The sequence below is a fragment of the Platalea leucorodia genome, assembly GCF_965183815.1.
Source record: "Platalea leucorodia genome assembly, chromosome: 6".
In the NCBI taxonomy this organism is placed as follows: Eukaryota; Metazoa; Chordata; class Aves; order Pelecaniformes; family Threskiornithidae; genus Platalea; species Platalea leucorodia.
The window spans coordinates 66,233,571-66,252,477 of record NC_138828.1 but is presented as its reverse complement, the minus strand read 5'-3'; the positions used below and the strand labels follow the sequence as shown (position 1 = coordinate 66,252,477).

The 18,907-nt window shown below is 39.1% G+C and overlaps 1 protein-coding gene across 4 annotated transcripts in view; it reads right to left on the bottom strand.

The window, feature by feature from the left end:
- The window catches only part of SEL1L3 (SEL1L family member 3), a gene marked incomplete at its 5' end in the record, with an annotated part of 37,098 nt that overhangs the window by 11,238 nt on the left and 6,953 nt on the right, over positions 1-18,907 (bottom strand). For all 4 annotated transcript variants that reach the window (XM_082316281.1, XM_082316284.1, XM_082316282.1 and 1 more), the window contains 13 exons: positions 469-596; positions 2,243-2,419; positions 4,626-4,688; positions 5,799-5,939; positions 6,562-6,681; positions 7,560-7,739; positions 9,299-9,510; positions 9,939-10,082; positions 10,819-10,951; positions 11,535-11,667; positions 12,638-12,693; positions 16,136-16,251; positions 17,594-17,715. In XM_082316281.1, the coding sequence (XP_082172407.1) occupies positions 469-596; positions 2,243-2,419; positions 4,626-4,688; positions 5,799-5,939; positions 6,562-6,681; positions 7,560-7,739; positions 9,299-9,510; positions 9,939-10,082; positions 10,819-10,951; positions 11,535-11,667; positions 12,638-12,693; positions 16,136-16,251; positions 17,594-17,715 (1,725 nt within the window). The remainder of the gene's footprint in view (positions 1-468; positions 597-2,242; positions 2,420-4,625; positions 4,689-5,798; positions 5,940-6,561; positions 6,682-7,559; positions 7,740-9,298; positions 9,511-9,938; positions 10,083-10,818; positions 10,952-11,534; positions 11,668-12,637; positions 12,694-16,135; positions 16,252-17,593; positions 17,716-18,907) is intronic.

Below are 18,907 nucleotides of genomic sequence, written 5' to 3'. Positions count from 1 at the left end.
GAACATTTTGTCCATTCATCTCCATGAGCATATCAGAGACATCCTATGTTTTTTCTTGACAAAATTACTTTTTCTTTTTTTTTTTTTTTTAAGAAAGCAGACCTAAGTTAATAAGTGCTATAACTAATTATCTGTCTTTTTCTTGATGCAAAATACCAGTTCTACCACATCAGGAGCCTGTTATTTTCTCGAAAATCAAATAAGCATGGCTTTGTTAGATACAACCTCTCCGAGTTTTTCCAGAAAAAAAAGTACTAAAAGTACTCAGCATCTCTCAAAATCTACTGGTCATTTAAATAATACACATATTCATGTGGACCAAACTTTACTGCAGAAGAACCTTTTGTCGAGGAGGTAAGCACCATGAAGTACAAGATATTTAGACCATGGACTTAAAAAAAAATCACCAATGATCAAAATAATACCACCAGAAATATATGTCCTTTAACAAATGGTTTCATTCCTTACATTACAGCTTTTTCTGGATCTCTAGGGAAGTCGTCCATATTTCCTGTGATGTAGTACAGAGAACATCGTAAAGTCCCTTCTATGTGTCCTCCTTGAGCAGCTTTATAGAAATAGCGTGCAGCAACTGTCTGTGAAGAAACAAGACACAATTAGCAAATCTGTGTTATTAATGTTTATTGAGTTTTGTTTCCCAGTACTTATCTCACCGAATGAATTAGAAGAGGCAAATGGCTAATGAGGGCAAGTCAATTTAACTACTTTTAATGTACTTAGGTGAACAGAATTCCTTTCTTCTAACTATTTAATAGTTTAGGCTGGAAAAAAGGTTTTTAAAAACATGAATTCTGATAATACATTGAATGACACATAGAAAAGTGTCTAAATGTGTTACTAACACCTGGTAGCATACAAGTCTTGTGTGCACTGACAAAAGTAAAATTAGTTATTCTCTAGTAGGGAGATTAATAAGGAATCCTGGAGAAGAGACACAGAACGGGACTTTTACACCGGCGATGCCTAAGTGAAGGCTGGGGAGCAGTGGCAATGCTCAGTATGCCCAGCAGCGCACAACCACAGCGCTCAAGCCTCTGAAACCGGCGTACACAACGTAACAGCAGCTGAGCAGGCAGGGCCAGGGACGCAGAAGCAGGAGGGCTGTGTGACCCTGCGTGTGTTACACTCAGAAACAGTAATTTGTAATGTAAACCAAAGCAGCACACAGCCTGAAATAATTTATTTCAGGAAACTTTTAACCGCAGATATATGTTTTCTGTGAGTGAGCATAGGCTTCAGAGTATCCATCACAGCCATAACAAAGAACTTCATTCCCATGGCTTTGGTGAATACAGAAACCTGGGCACTTTTAGGTGTACTCTTATAATCAGTCCACTCCGAAATGTGGATTTTGGTCCCCGGGGAAGGAAAACATATTTGTCAAATGCATGTGTTGGTGAGCACTGCTGCTGTTGGCAGCAGAAATGCTCACTGTCTGGAGTATATCCAGATTTCAGAACTCAAAGGCCACCCTGGAGACATCTTTTAACTCCAAGCACAAGGACCTCTTGCATTTATTACAGCCTACCTCACTATGTTTGTGCTGTTGGTCATGAACTACCTACACAGAGCATTATTTGCAAAGTTAATTAAAAGAAATATAATGAAAGCAGACTCTTCCCACTAGGGGAAAATAACTTTTCTCATTGGCATATGCAAAATTAAATAAATGGACCATGTCACAGAAAGATAAATCAAATCAGTGCAGTTTAGCAAGACTATATTAAAGTTACATATAGAAGCCTGGCTTGAAGGTGTTTTACTGCAGTTCTGAGGTTCACAGAAGCTATGTGAACGTAGCATAGCCGATTACAAGTTCAGGAACAAGGTTCTGCTTTCATCTGTTGTGGAAAGCATCCTTTCCCTATATCCTTTCCAGTCTAAAAGTGAGAGAAACCAAAAGGATCACACGATGTGAGAGTACACACTATCCTGGCCGGTGTCACTGGAAGGAGGAAAGCAAAGGCAGTCCCTGGAGCTAAACCTGCACCTGCTTCGCTTCTGAATTAAAGGAACACAAGCACATGCACGCAAGTATGACTGAGATATTTGAGTAACATCTCTCTCTAAGAAATCTGACTGAATTATCTGGTAACACCCTTCTTTGTGATAAAAGGTATCAGAATCTGACTCAGAGTGAACAGAGCAGTCTCAAGAACGAAGCAAAAACTTCTAAACTGGGCCCATATGTAAGAAATAGTATTATTAAATATTTACTCACTTGATTTCTACCAGGTACTCCAGGGTAAATCCCATCTAAATAAAGGACACCAAGGTTGTACGATGCATCTGGATTTCCCAATTCTTCAGCAATTAACCAGTGTTCGGCTGCTTTTCTGTAGTCTCTTTTAAAATTGTGGTAATACCATCCCAATCCATTGACTGCCTGGGGCAAGCCCTGAGAGAAGAGGAGCAGTCTCAGGTCACACGTTTGATTCTGCTTTGGGTCACTTTGCAATTCCAACCTGCTGCTCGACTTTGGGTGCTCCTGTGACCTTGCCTGTCTAGATGCCTGGCACAAGGATCCAGCCAAAATTACACTGATCTGGGACTAAGGGATATAAAGGTTTGCTGGCTTTTGAAAAAAGCCTCATGCAGCCTCATATTGACAGCAAGGAATAAGACTCCAGTGTCGTCTTATTCTATAGAGTCTCAGCCGTGTCTGCATTGAGATTTGTCCTTGTTGGCAAGAACGAACTGCGACTGTTTTTCACCTGTTTCCTCTGCAAAGCCAAAACAGGACACCTATTCTTGTGAACTCCCAGAACCTGGTTGACAGGATTAGCAATCAAAAAAACCCACTTCTTTTAAACAAGAACATTTCCCTAAGAATAAATAGGAAGCAATGCTGTTTCGATTGTTTGCCATTTTTGCGACGCTGTTTTCAAAATGTATTTGACCAACACCATACAGATCTACTTAATATAGCGCTACATGCTATTACTAAGTTGCATCTTTGCATCAATAATTATGGGTCAAGAGGGGAAAATCTTCCTGAGACAGTTTTTATTTTGGTTGCAATGAGTCACCTTCTCCTTGCATAAACTGGTGGATCATATGGTGGCTGTAAGCATGCCAGCAGTTCAAACTACTCTGTACCAATAAACATGCTATTTACTCTTATTTTATTAAGTATGTTCAATAGCAACCATGCCAGAACAGTGACATAAGGTAAAACCTACCTAAAACATCTCACTGCACAAATACAAGTTATTTGCTTGCTACTGTTGGCTTCTACACTGCAGAGTCTCCTGTAATCTCTGTAGAAAGGACTGCATACTACTGGCACTTAACAAAGGCCTGCTGGAAAAGGATTCCTTTTCCTTTCAGATTTGAACAGTGTTACCAGCTTACCCATTAAAATGCAAGAGCAGTTAAACTTTTCAATAATTATGGTGTTATTTTTGTATAGAAAATGTGCACCGTGGCATAAAACCATAAGTATCTGGGTTCAAGAAGAGTAAGGAAATTGTAGTCTCTAGGATGCTTCCTGGAAGCTGTTCCTCAGATCCTGAGTCAAGGGAATTTTGATCACACTGTGAAAACCACTCAGTTTTTTCAAGCCTTTCCCAAACAGACAATAGAACAGGTAGTCTCTCCTGTTTCAAGGGAATGATAGAACCAGCACAATTCTTTTCTGATGGTGGTCAGCAGTGAAGTCCTATTGTCATTGTCAGTAATTTAACTAGTTCTGGTTCTAGAGCTAGGAAGGTACTTAAGGTCTAGGTACTCTTTTATTTTTATACTAAGGACCAAATCATGGCCTGGGTAATCTGACTGTACTAGATCATTAAACAGAGTGAGGCTCCTCCTCTCTGTGGTGCCTGTCAATGTTTCCCCCTGCTACGGAAAAAACGGAAGGCTTTGGGAAGTAGAGAAGCCCCGAAGTAGAGAAGAGCTGGCCAGAGAGAACTCATACAGTCTTTTTCCAGTCACCAGCATCCCCTGGAGGACTTCTAACTCCAAGCAAAGAGAACTAGGCATAAACCACCACAGCTCAGGGGTGGTGGGACAGGAAGCCACCATTCTTCTGCATTCAGCTCTTGTGCTGCAGGAATGCACCATCACTCAGTGCAGACTGCACAAGTCCAATCCAGACCTTGGTCTTTACTCATTTTCACTCACATTACAACTTAAAGACACTCTGTTATTATAGCAAAGCCTGCTGGCATGGATTTTCAAAGATGGCAGTTATCTCTACGTGACTCTGGAGAGATCACCATGTCAAAAGCTCAAGCCTGGTAGGCACTACTATGAAAAAACATACCTAGTATGGTCTAGAAGAAAATGCTTAGGAACACAAGGCAAAAACATACTCCTGGATCAACTATCCACTCTGTAAGTCACTTAGCCCTCATCAGGTTCCAAAAGATGTAAGTAGAGAGAATTCTTTTTCTTCCGTAGAAATTTTGGCTGATTTTGAGTGGTCTAGTCTCCCAATATGGGGAAATAAGGCTTTCACCATTCATGGTGAAGACACTGGGAGAAGCAACAAGTATTTACACAGAATTATGATAATATGCATTTTATATAAATCAGAGTTCATTATTATTATTAACACCTGGTATAAGACTTTTACAATAAAATATATATTACATTTTTACCTTGGCTGCTGCTTTCTTCATCAATTCCAAAGCAAGTTTTGTATTCTTTTTCACACCTTGGCCCTAGGAAATGGGTATATGAAACAATCATTGTTTACAAATACAGAATACAGGCTGATGAAAATTCACATATACACATTCAAAATGCATTTTACCATTGATACTATTATTTACTAGGTGTTATTCAGCTTTAAGCAGCTACCACAAAAAAGCAGCTTTGTGCTCATCCTTCATTCAGAGCTTTTCAAAATCTCAATGATTCAGTCTAGGAAAAACTATTTCACCAGTCGATCCAAGTGATTTTTATGGGTAAATAATATCACAGACCTTTAATTTTCAACAACTAAGGAAGAATGGACAGCATTCGAAGGTGCATAGATTGTTCATGATTTGGCAATGAATATGAGCTCTCAGCTTTCATGAAAAAGGATGTCAGAGTGTCTCCAGAGGAAATACACAGATGTTATGCTGATGATGTCCATATAAATGAATTCCAGACATGGGTCAAACAGACTATGGGTGTTCAAAATTAACACAAGCAAAACTTAAGCAAGCATTTTGTAGAGAACAGCCCTCCACTGTCAAAGGAATGAGATGAAGACCTAACAGTTCTTCACCAATAACTCTATACCTTTAGTATTGTTGAATATCTCATGGGTGACACCTCTTAGCTGATACAACTTATTTGACTCAGGTGGGGTTATGCCTGAGTTTAGCCTTTGCTGTCTACTGCTTCCAGCAGGGAAAAACTAACTGCATGCAAAGACTATTTAATTCCTACTAAAAAAAAAAATCCCAGAGATCTAATAAAGGGCATTCTAAGAAAGGATCGAACTTTCACCTACATATGTATACCAAGGCCTATGCCTACTAGCTGGTTAGATTTTTGAGGTGACAAGCCATTAGGAAAACTTAGGATCCACAATATAGGTGGTATTTTGATCCTGAATCTGGCTAGGAACAAAGCAATTAAACTGCTTTTAACTTGCTCTTTTTAAAATTTTTGTGCATATCTGGTAAAAATCAACATTAGCTTCGTAACTGTTGATTGATTTTCAGAGTACATCTAAAAACACTTGTATACACTCTCACGGTCTGTGACTGCAGATAACTTACAAACATCCATGTCATAGGAATGATTTTTTTAAAGCGAAAATATGAAACATGACTTACCTTAAATAACACAATGGCATAATCGTATATTAACACTGGATCTTCTGTTTCTATTGCACCCTTTGCATACCATTCTATTGCAGCTTCAGGATTTTTTGCCACTCCTTGTTGGCCCCAAAACAGCATCTGAGCCAATCGTTGCTAAAAGAAAACAACATAAGCATTAACGTTATAAATGCTAGTATTGAAACTGGAATTGCAGGAGCAGACTTTTGCAGGCTTAAATGGATTTTAAGTATGTGAAGAAACTAGTTATACATCCTCAACAGTTTGAAAACAATTGGTTATCAGGAATATTCAGAGGGCTTCCCAGTGGTGAAATGTACTGATATTAAATCTACAGCAGGGTTATTTTTTACAGCTGTCAGTACGACAAAAGTCTGGCTTGATTTAAGTGAGAGGTAAGTGATAAAGGCAGATCTGATGCATGCAAGTGGCTCAGTGTTACAACATATTGCTGCTGGTCTCAGATCAGCAGCAATAACTGCACCATGTCAAATACAAACCCAGGGAAAATGACTTAGCAGCCTCCTTCTCTTCCCTTTTGCCTTGCATCATTGTTATAGCTTTTTGCATGGTCACTGGATATTATCAGACAGAAACATGGGAAATAGTTCAAGCTCATAAAAAGGAAGCAGTTCTGGGTGGAAAGAGAAAACGTCCGTCTGCTTCACTCTCCTCCACAACTTTCCTACATAGTCTATAGATGTACATACACGACGTATATATAAAACCAAGAAAGGGGAAATGTATTACTTTATACCTGTGCAGCTGCATTTCCTCTTGTTGCTTCATGTTTTAACCACATAAAGACATCACCATTTTCTTTTGTTTGAGCTTTTAGCAGTTCATCATCCATCAGCCTTATAGTTTCAACAAATGCCTGAAGAGGTGAACAGAAAAAAATTATTACACAACAAATTCATACATCTGCCACCAAAATGAAAATGTTGCCCATTTCCTGTTTATCCCTAAAAATTTGTCATCAGTTCTGGGTTTCAAAATTCTCACCACCCCTCTGTTGGCCAGTGCATTAAGAACGATCCTTATATTCAGTGTAAAAATCATTTACTGCTTCGTTACAGTAAAAAACTGTAATCTCTCTATTTTTTGTACAATAATCATTCTTTCTGATAAGCCAGGATCCTAGTACTGGCCTACTTTGAGTATCCTTTACAGATAAAGTTGTGTTACCTCCTATTTAGCAGCTCATTCTAAAATCATTTTACTGTAATGTTATCTCATCAGATAGGTCTTTAAGAGCCAAATCTTGACATTTGATTATAGTAGAGGTATAAGTATGGAGAGGACAATTCACCTTTTGCATGAACTTCATGATGTTTGGCTGTTGAAACAGCAGACCGGTTGCTTAATAAACACATCCAATTCTATTAATAATTAAAAATCTGAGTGAGGAATTAGGGCCCAAGAATAAGATTTAGACTTTACTGAAAGATAGGCATGTGGACAATTCAGAGGATTTGAGCCTAACTTTGATTTGTTGTCCCCCTTGCTAAGAAATGGAGTAATGATACCTACATATAATTGGGGAGATTTCGTAACAATCATAGAATCATAGAACGGTTTGGGTTGGAAGGGACCTTTAAAGATTATTTAGTCCAACACCCCTGCCATGGGCAGGGACACCAATCAGATGAGCTAATATTTGTAAATCAAGACAAAAATGTTTTGGCCACATAATTAATATATGAAAAGTAATTTGTAAAACCCCAAATTCAGATACACTTATAACTCTTTTACCTGTTCCCCTTTTATAGTATGTTGATCCAACGATGTCTTTATTGCAATATTACTGTAATAAGCATATGATAGCTCCAAATCAAGTGGATAATTATTAATGCCTTGGTAATGTTTATAGCCAAGATTCATCACAGCAAGTCTCTCGTTCCCCTGAGCGCCAACCAAACTATACAGCAGTCCCTGGCAAAATTCAACAGACATAAACAAGAGTGAATTCACTGCACATCTCACAAGTTTAGCACTTTGGTGGAGATTTACAGGGAACAGAGTGTTCATAGTGGTAGCTGATATACTAGCTATACCATATAAACACAGTTATAGAATCAAGCACAGCCCTAAAGTAGTTAAAATGTCTTCTATATGTATAGAAAGAGTTGAAAGAAAAACTAGCCTCTCTAAATACTTTTCAAGTATTGCACTTATTCTGCCACCACTAAGTGTGCATCAATTTTTTAATGCCACTTTATTATAGTGTTAATTATACTGACACTTTTTACACTCAGCAGTGACTTAACTAGACTCACTGATGTCAACTGGAGTTTTCGCACTAAATTCAGTGGAAACATATGTAAGTTAACAAACAGCACTTGAAAATCTTAACCTAAGGATCTGACAGGACTAGAAGGATGGGACTTGTGGCTGACAAGGTTTCAGCACAAAGCTCCCTTGAGATACACGTTAATTGGTGCTAGAAATAGTCTAGGTACCTCACATTTGCCAAAACCATTTTCAGCACGACTATTATTTTTCACCTGTACAGTAATAAAAAGAGTGGTGTCCCATTTGCACTGTATATTAAATTATTTCCTACACTATCTGAAGCATATCCAATAATGAAATTAATTAGTCTCCATAATTAGCACTAGGTATACGCCATAATTAGGGTATCAAAAAGGCTCCTGTCTAAGGTTTCTTGTGTTTGAGAAACTGGAATGAGCTCGGTCTCAGATTGGCCTCTCAGGGGTTCTTCTGATTTAGTGTCCTGTAACCACATTAGGCAGATCTGCTATTCTTTATGAGCATTTTATATTACACTATTATATCACAATTAAATATGTGTTGGCAATTTCAGTACAGTCCTCTTCCAGTGATATATAAACACCTCCCCTTTATTTGACCTTGCAAGGGAATCACATGGAAACACTTCAGGTATTTGCAACCTGCCCAAAAGGTCAGGAGTTCACATGCTCTGCAGTTGCTCAGCTGAAGCACGGTCAGTTTTTTTCCAAAAGAAAACTGATTTACTTTGGCTACCTTTAATCATTTGACCATAATGTACTCAGTGCCACATTTTTGCACACTGTAAAATGGGACTTCTTTCCTGACTGTACTAAGCAACCTTTCCACTTTAGGAGATTTGCCTGACACTAGACTTTTTTTGTACCCATCTACAAATGGCTGTGGGTGACTCGACGGTTATTACCTCATCCTACCTCCTCAGTGACTGGGAAAAGCAGTATGTTCCATGCTGTTCACTTTACCACCATTTTTAGGTCTTACTAAATCATTGATTTCCTTGTTCTGGATGAGCAGGATAAAGATTCCCACCATCAGGACTTCATAAAGACTTCACTGCCATCATGCTATTTAGAAGTAGCTGTATTGGGGAATCCCTGCATCCTGGATCTGGAGGTCATTTCACATTTTTAGTTCAATTGATCAAAAATTCATCCCATTTCTAAATTCCCTTTAAAGGTAATTAATTTCACAGACATAACCAAACGTATTAAATATACTACCTTTGTACGATCCACAGACACACCGAGCCCTGTTTCAAATATGACTGCAAGGAAATAGGAAGCCTTATGGTATCCACAACAGCTGGAATCCAGCAAGAGAGGGACAGAGGAGCCCATATTGCTGAGGCCATCGGCGCTGGACAGACCCTTCGCAACCTTCTCAAATATCCTCCGGCCAACTTCTAGAACTGTATCACTTCCATCTTCTAACACTAAAAATAAAACATAGGAGACACAATAATTGCAAGAGTTAAAATCAGGAATTGATTTCCCCTCCTTAGTTTAATGGGACTGAGACAGATTCTGTTATTTCTCATGCTGAATGGTATTCTCAATGCAGATGACCAAAATTCCTAGAGATACAAGGTACTATTGAATAGGAAGGGTGAATAAAAATCCAAAAGACAGTCTCAAAGTAACTAACCACTAAAAATGTAAGGATATCTCTATTTCCTTCTACATAATAAGCCATCCTTCATTTGCAGCACAACATATAAGACACATGACACTCCTTTACTAAGTTAGGTGATATGAAAAAAAAAAAAATGTATAAAACATGAACTGAAGTCAAAGCATACTAACTTACATGACATATATTGTGAAGTTATTTAAGAACAATAAAATAAAATATGATTACCACCTGGAGCACTGAAATCCATCTCTTGTAACAGTTTGAACAAAGTGTGGTACTTTTCCCTGAGCTCTTTTCCCCACATGAAGGCATCACATTTGGATTTTTCTCCATATTTGTGAATCAGCTCCAAATAATAGTTTTCATAGTAACCTAGAGAAAACAACATATTTAAGACATGAAAGCTGACTTGCCTGGTCTTTAAAACAAGCTTCTGGTAGTAAAAAAGATGTTTCTAGGGTAAACTAAAAATTGATGGACAAGATGAGCACATCCTTAACACAAAGTAGCGCTAAAAACTCATACAGCTAGCACAAGCCACTTACAAATACTTCTACTCTCTTCCATACTCTGGTCACAATGCATACAATCAAATTCTAATTGGAAACATAAGCTAGTTTTCAGCACACATTTAAGCTATGTTGCTCTTTTTTCACTGAAGTGCTTGCTTGGTATAAACCTGTCGATTACTGCACATCAGGCAACTGTGGCAGAGACGTTGTAGGAAAACCCACCCATTTTTGGGAAAGGGCTTAAAATACATGTGCCTTTAGGGTCATTTGGGAAGGAAATAGAAAGAAGGCAACTGAACAGCTTACATGTAAGCCTGAAAGTGTTTCTTCGTCCCTTTATAGACCCGTCTTATTAGAGAAGAAATATCAAGAGCATGATTTAAGTTTGTATTCCACGGCACAAAAGTCTTTGCAGGGACAAAACCACAGTTTTAGCTACCAGTAACAAGGCTAAACTCTTCAAACCGCCTTTTTTCTTGTTATGGCTGAATTTAAGTTTACTTTTGATGATCATTATCCAGATTCTGGTAAAGGGAAAGAAAAGAGGTCTCCAAAGATGACAGTTTAAAATTCGTAGCTCATAGATCAACACTTACAATTTCTTTGTGCTTTTTCGCCTTGCCTTACAATATATCTGTACTCATAAACTATTTCTTGAATGTCCATACATCTCTCGTAGTAGAGTTCAATTTGTTCCACTGTTTCTTTGTCATGAAGAGGGTTAGAAATCTATAAAAAGGCAAATGATGGATAAATGGCATCTACAGTATCTGTTGTTGTCTATGCTTGGCTAGAAAGAAGTGTTGTAGGCAAATAACAAAAGGAAACAGACTGTTTACTACAATCAGCTTATCTGGCACATTATGCTAATGTGCCAGACAACCTGATGCTGGCCACAACAGGCAGCATAATCCAAGAAACCATGGATGAACTTCCAAAATTGACCAAGCCTATGTGGCTTTTACCACCAATTTCAACAAAACCATAAATTAATCAAATGTGTCCAATACTGTATCATCAAAAACTTTGGGAAACAAAGCAATACAGAAAATAAGTCCTTACTTAAATATAGATTTCAGAACACTGCCTTACATACTCACTTCTAGAAGTCTTATTTTTTTAGCATTTGAAGTGGTAATTAACATTCCTAGTTTCAACAGAAAATTATCATATTTTGATTATATATTCCCAAGTACTATTACGCTTCATAGCAAGTTTATCACTTGATAAGAGCTTCAGTTAAAAAAAACCTAAAATACAGCCATATCTGGCTGCTAATATTTAAACATTTCCAAATACTGCTTTTGTTTACCTGTTCTGTTTCCAACACACTGAGGCGATAGTATTTCACAGGTCCAAAGAATGCTTCAATACCATTTACATATCCACTGCCTCCAAGAACAAAGTATCCAGCAGTGTCATCATAATAGAAATCTTCCCTAAAACTTGAGAACATGAAAGAGAAGTAAGCTGGCTATCAAGAGGTACTATGAAAGAAAAAAAGAAATTTGTATCTCAGAATTTCTGTAACTGACAGCCTTAAACTCATTGCCAGTATCTTTTTCTTTTCTCATCTGTTTACTCTCAAAATCTACCCTGCAATTTAGTGTGATAAATTCTGGAGTAAATTTAACAAATCCCTTGTTTATGAACATATTGAACCAGGAGGGTGTTTTATTTTTCTGACCTGTAGGTATCTTCTGGCGTTTTATGCATCATTACAGAACTTCGAAGATTTCAGTTCCACCTCTCCCTTGCACTTTCTAAAATTGGCATATGAAAATTTCTGGTTTGTAAAGCATAGCAGAGAAGGAACAACACTGAAGTCTGCCATGCAATTTACTGTTATATAGTTTCCATATTAAAAGTCTGGGTTTTTTTTTTAATTATTTGCCCAAGAAAGAGTCAGCCTTAAATTACAGTGAAAGAGAAGGATTAAAGATCCATTTAAAAAAATTATTCAGTTAGAATAAAGGATAGAGCAAGAACATTTTTGGTAGAAATTTTGCTCTCTACCTAAGCAAAGCAGGTAACAATTTCACTGGTGAAATCCTAGCTCTCTCACAGCAACAGCAAAACTTCCCTTGACTTCAGTAAGGCCAAGACTTGATTTGAAGACTGATCCTAATGCCATTGACCTTCCAATCAGTTTTTAGGGAGGGTTATCAGACTCCAGTACTAGATTACACAGCATGTTAACCCAACTAGCTCAAGGCATTAACAAAATTATTCGGCTCATGCCCAATGCAAGCACAGTATTGCAAACTGCTTTTGAAAGCACAGAGTGGAAGAAGACCACAGACATTTTGAAAATCATTCGGAATCTCAGTTACAAACTTGTGCTCTCCTTCTCCCATTTTCCATATCTGAACACATACACACATGTTACTCAGCAAAGGGGAAAATGCTACTTACGTAAAAGACTGATGATGATGTCTTTTCAAATTCTTCCCAACACTACTTACTTCTATCTAAAAGAACACAAAATATTAATTATAATAAATGAAATATTACAAGGTACATTTATTTAGCCATTTGAACTCATAGTTCAGAAGATTACAGATGCAGCTTGTTGCATCTCCTCTGCACTAAAGAGGATGGTGTCATGTATCTTGATATATGTAAGAAGAGTTTAATGGAAAGCATTGGCACTGGTCTGTCCTAGCCAACCATGAGCAATGAAAAATAGCAAACAGCACAGATGTCGCCTACTTCAGCTATTTCATTCCTGTGTTCAGTTACAAGACACATGCACTCTGCTGAAGCTTTTATTCTTCCAAAGTGTGAAAGGCAGTTTTGCTTTTATATAGCAGGGATGCTAAATGAAGAGAATATTGATCTCCTCAAGAAATTGTAGCTTACAGGTGAAGAATGGCCATAAAGCTAATGTAACAGGCTGTGATTTAAAAAAATCTAGGTTCAACTCCTACTTCTATAGGAGAGGTACTTTCAGTAGACTTTCAGTGCCAGAATGGTTAAAGGAGTTCAGATGCCCGAGAAGGAAGAAAAGATTTTCATACATGTTGGTACTGTAAAAAGTTGCCTAAGGACTCACAAAACAACCCTGCAAAATTTTCTCAAGTGCCTAGGTATTTTTAGGGATTCATCTGCATCTTCAAATGCTCTTAAAATCTGGCTTTTAATTTCTCAATGCCTCAATTTCCCAACCTTCCCTAATTTATATATTTTGTCTCAGATTGTGCTGGACTAAATGTATCTAAATCAATGGAATTGAAATAATCATAGAATCACAGAATCATTAAGGTTGGAAAAGACCTTTAAGAGCATCAAGTCCAGCCGTTAACCTAACACTGCCAAGTCCATCACTAAACCATGTCCATAAGTGCCATGTCTACACGTCTTTTAAATACCTCCAGGGATGGTGACTCAACCACTTCCCTGGGCAGCCTGTTCCAATGCCTGACTACCCTCTCGGTGAAGAAGTTCTTCCTAGTATCCAACCTAAACCTCCCCCGGCGCAACTTGAGGTCATTTCCTCTCATCCTGTTGCTTGTTACTTGGGAAAAGAGACCGACATCCACCTTGCTACAACCTTCTTACAGGTAGCTGTAGACAGCGATAAGGTCTCCCCTCAGCCTCCTCTTCTCCACACTAAACAACCCCAGCTCCCTCAGCCGCTCCACATAAGACTTGTGCTCTAGACCCTTCACCAACTTCATTGCCCTTCTCTGGACACGCTCCAGCACCTCAATGTCCTTCTTGGAGTGAGGGGCCCAAAACTGAACACAGTACTCGAGGTGCAGCCTCACCAGTGCCAAGTACAGGGGCACTATCACCTCCCTGGTCCTGCTGGCCACACTATTCCTGATACAGGCCAGGATGCCATTGGCCCTCTTGGCCACCTGGGCACACTGCTGGCTCATGTTCAGGCGGCTGTCAACCAACACCCCCAGGTCCTTTTCCGCCAGGCAGCTCTCCAGCCACTCCTCCCCAAGCCTGTAGCGTTGCATGGGATTGTTGTGACCCAAGTGCAGGATCCGGCACTGAGCCTTGTTGAATCTCATGCAGTTGGCCCTCGCCCAACGATCCAGCCTGTCCGGGTCCCTCTGTAGGGCCTTCCTTCCCTCCAGCAGATCGACACTTCCACCCAACTTGGTGTCATCTGCAAATTTACTGAGGGTGCACTCAATCCCCTCATCCAGATCATCAGTGAAGATATTGAACAGGACCGGCCCCAACACTGAGCCCTGGGGAACACCACTCGTGACTGGCCGCCAACTGGATTTGACTCCATTCACCACCACTCTCTGGGTTCGGCCGTCCAGCCGGTTTTTAACCCAGCAGAGAGTGCACTTATCCAAGCCGTGAGCAGCCAGCTTCTCCAGGAGAATGCTGTGGGAGACTGTGTCAAAGGCCTTACTAAAGTCCAAGTAGACAACATCCACAGCCTTCCCCTCATCCACTAAGCGGGTCACCTTGTCATAGGAGATCAGGTTAGTCAAGCAGGACCTGCCTTTCATAAACCCATGCTGGCTGAGCCTGATCCCTGGGTTGTCCCACACGTGCCACGTAATGGCACTCAGGATGATCTGCTCCATGACCTTTCCTGGCACCGAGGTCAGGCTGACAGGCCTGTAGTTCCCCGGATCCTCCTTCTGACCCTTCTTGTAGAGGGGCGTCACATTTGCTAACTTCCAGTCAGCTGGGACCTCCCCAGTTGACCAGGACTGCTGATAAATGATGGAGAGTGGCTTGGCAAGCTCCTCTGCCAGCTCCCTCAAATTTGCACCTGAAGCTGAGCTTCAAAATCCATAGGGTCTTCTCTTTCCATGAATTTAAATTATAACTACAATTTAAACAAGCAGAAAAAGACAGTTCTGATTCTATAAATCAATTTTTTCACTTCTCCTTTTAACAATATATTTAAAATAACAATATATTTAACAATATATTTAAAAGCATATTATAGTAAAAGTAAATACACGTTTCTACCTGATTTTCTTGCAAGACAATCAATCTGCTCACAAATTACATACTTAAAAATGGTGAGGTGCAAACGGCAGTAGTGTAGTCTGTACATTGCTCTCTCAGCACAGCATCGTTTCAGCTTTATCAGTCATTTACCTCATACTTTAAATTTGCTTAGTTGTTCTTGCCATTAATTAGCAATTATTTTTACAATTTAGACTGTTATCTATTCAACCATTTTCAAGGAGAAAGAAGTTGAGAAATAGAAGACTAAGGTGTTTGATTACTTTAACACTCTCTATCTCAATAGCTGGAGGTTCAGACAAGAACTTGAGCAGGGAGTCTGCGTTTTCAGGGCTGTTTTTGGAAGGTTTTGTGAAAAATAAAATTGTGATTTGTTAAAATGTAAATTATATATTTTATCTGCTACAAAGGGATACTGCAATATTTTTTGTCTTTTAATGGTAATCAATCCTATGCCACTTGGCCAAATACGCAAAACTTGGAAACTGCACATGCCTCCTGTTAGCTAACACATCTAGGCTAGAAGCATGCTACTGTAGAGAAGCCCAGACACTTAAATTTTCATATCAAAATGGTAAAAACACCTAAGCCTCCAAATGCAAAGTCCCTCAGAGCTATTCACACCATGTAACTTAAAGTATCTGGATAAGGTATCTAAGCCAGGAGTCCTGTTTGCCTGTACAGTCAATAAAGTCTCTGGAAAGCAACTGTGTGCCAAGATAGCCACTGAATACACAGTAATTCTACGCTCTTATCTTAAGCGTCTAAGTTGATTTCCCAAAGTTGGATGGTCTGAACATCCCCGGACAATGTCTAGATTTAGATTTTTCATTCTTTTGCTATGTGAGCATGTACAAATTACAGTATTTCTCTCAGCCTCAGCTATTAAGGGGTCTGTCAGAGGCATAATCAAATTAGATAAATCTCAGCCTTGATCCTGTAATTCAGTAGCCCACATACCTGTCCACCCTTAAAAGAGAGATCCAGTCGAAACCATTGCTTCAGAGGAAGGCTGAAGCTAGTTTTCACTGCAAGGTCATCTCCTCTCATGAGGTGCATCTGAATATGCACATAACCTGACAGAGCAACAAAGGAAGAAAAAGGAAATAAATACCACAGAAATATCAACATTAAGAATGGGCTTCCTAATGTATTATTCATAGTGATTCTGTCTTCGTCGTCGTCTTCATAACCAACAGAGATCTGGGCACTTGCCAAGCCATACATAGGCTCTCACAGAATCCCAGGGAAACATGCTCCACATTTCAGTTATACATCTTGGATGCTAATGCCCAGGCTCCCACATGAAACCACAGACTCAAAACCAACTGTCTGAGGGATCAACACACTAAACATAAGGCAAACAGGGAGGGTGCCACAGTTGGTCTCAAACACCAGAAAGTAGACATGACTTGCAGCAAACAGCAGACAATGGTATCTACTCAACACTCAAATGCTAGCATGTGACAGCGCAATGACCAAGTACAAGATGACTCTACCCTCCGCTATTTGGACCTGCAGAAGCTAGACTCATGGTCTGGGCTCTTGAGACCAGAACAGGCTATTATGATAATCTGATGTAACACTGAGAACAAAACTGGCCCTAAAACCTCTCCAAGCAAATGTCATATCAAGCTGGTAACTTCCAGTTGAGCTGCTATTTTTGTTTGTTCTTCAAAGAAAAGCATCCAGTTTCTAATGGATAGATTAATTATCTAGATTGGTTACAAGACAGAAAAAATAGAAATAGCAAAAATAACAGAGAGGAAAAGATTAGTTGTGAAACTTGCAGGGGAAAAAATGTAATGACTTATGAGAAAGCCAGATGTGCGCTTTTAAAACTCTGCACACTTATTTCCTCTGTGAGCCTGCCAGCCAGCCCCCAGCTGCTGAATTTCATTCTCTATAAGAGGCTGAAGAGCCATCTTCTGGCAGGAATGTTCCTCTACTGCAAGTGTTGCTAGACTAAGACAGTGCTAGCTCTTAACTTTTTTTTGGATCAGGGAAACAGACTGTGCTTCCTGAACACTGCAATACAGGCATTTTCATGTAGTACAGATATAAGAATTGAGAACAATATTAAAATAATACTTCAATAACAAAGGTTGATCATTGAGATAAGACTGTTTAATCCCAGTGTATGTTCCTGACCTGTAAGATTCTGTCTGTTCTCCTGAGAAAGCAGACCTTTTCTGAAGTTAGCCAAGACTAGATGCTATGCAATTATTTCGCAGTTTTACCCTATTAATTTCGTAGCTACTTTCCTACTGAGACACTATAGTCAAAAAAAAAAGCATTTTGCAAGGGATCAGTTTCACAAAATAGGCCTAATAATATATTTATAAATGTTATTCCTAGGCACAGATCTATAAAGGCTATATTAGACCCCTTCTGAAGGCCATTAATAATACCCCTTACCTTCCTCATTTAGAAATACAGCAGGAGTACTATACATTTCTTTCGGATCAATAAAATACAGTATACCACACAGATCCTTTTCACAGTGATGGAGTAAATATAGCCAGATTGACACGGTGAACCTGCATGAGCAAAAATAAACAAAAAAATCCACTCCTGATGAGAAATCTCCCTATATAATTTGAAAAGCATGCATTTCACTTTAATTTAGCAAACCCGTTTCACACATGTAATCCTCAGAAGAGAACACATCCTCTGCAGTGAAAACCTTCAGAGCAACAGTACTTAAGACTCTTGGATCTGTGATCTCTTTTTAACCGCTCACTTTTGTGGTAACAACATGAGAGGAGAGAAAGGGAGCGTTATCTGAATCAATTCCAGAATGGTGGGTCAGAGCTACTGCCAGATCCCACATCAACAGGGAACTGAAAACATGACCGAGACAACTTGGAGCCAACCTCCTGCATGCAGGCTACAGTACAAAATCCCCAAATGCATGGTCTTGTAAACTTGATTGTGGAAGCCAGTAAAAACTAGCCTGTGTCTTCTATACTAAATGCCAACTGTGAAAATGTGCTTCGGAGAAGCAGTTAAAAATGAATCCAGCCTCTGAGTAGTACAGATAGGTATGAATAGCTGTCGCAGAGCTATCGCAGGATAAATAAAGGTGGAGCCTGTGCAAACCATGGAGCAGTGCAAAATTAAAAAAAAAAAAACGAAGACCCGACAAGGCTATCTACTTAGAAACTTCTGTACAAAACTGGCTGAGGCACTAAAAGCAGAATTTATACCACAGTATCTAATTTTAAGGAGTTCCTCTGTGCTTCAGTGCTCTTAACAGAAACTTGACTGCTTATTTCCATAACATTTCCATTGCAGCTAGGCGAATGCTGAATGCCTTTGAAAACCACACCTCCAATGTACAACCCAGCAAAGCATTATGGTTATTATCGTCTCTGATAAAGAAGGTCCTTTTCTTAGTGACTTTTAGAAGGAGATACTATTCCGGTTTTGTATTTCTATAATTAAGAAAAAAATGTTAATATTTGGTTTTAATACTTTAGAATTGGGTCAGCTTGCCTTGCTTCTCTCTCAAGAAGTTGCTGAACATAGAGTACCTTGTATCTTTTCCTAAACTAAACCAATATAGGTCTGAAAGCTTGGCACCTGCTCTCCTGCTTAAAAAAAAATGCAAGGGTGGTGAAGTTTTCCCCAATAATCTACACCTTAAATAGCTAATAACACCATATCCTCCAAAGATGGTACATGGGTGAGGCAGAAGGATTTGTAAATCACAATCACTTGTATATTGAT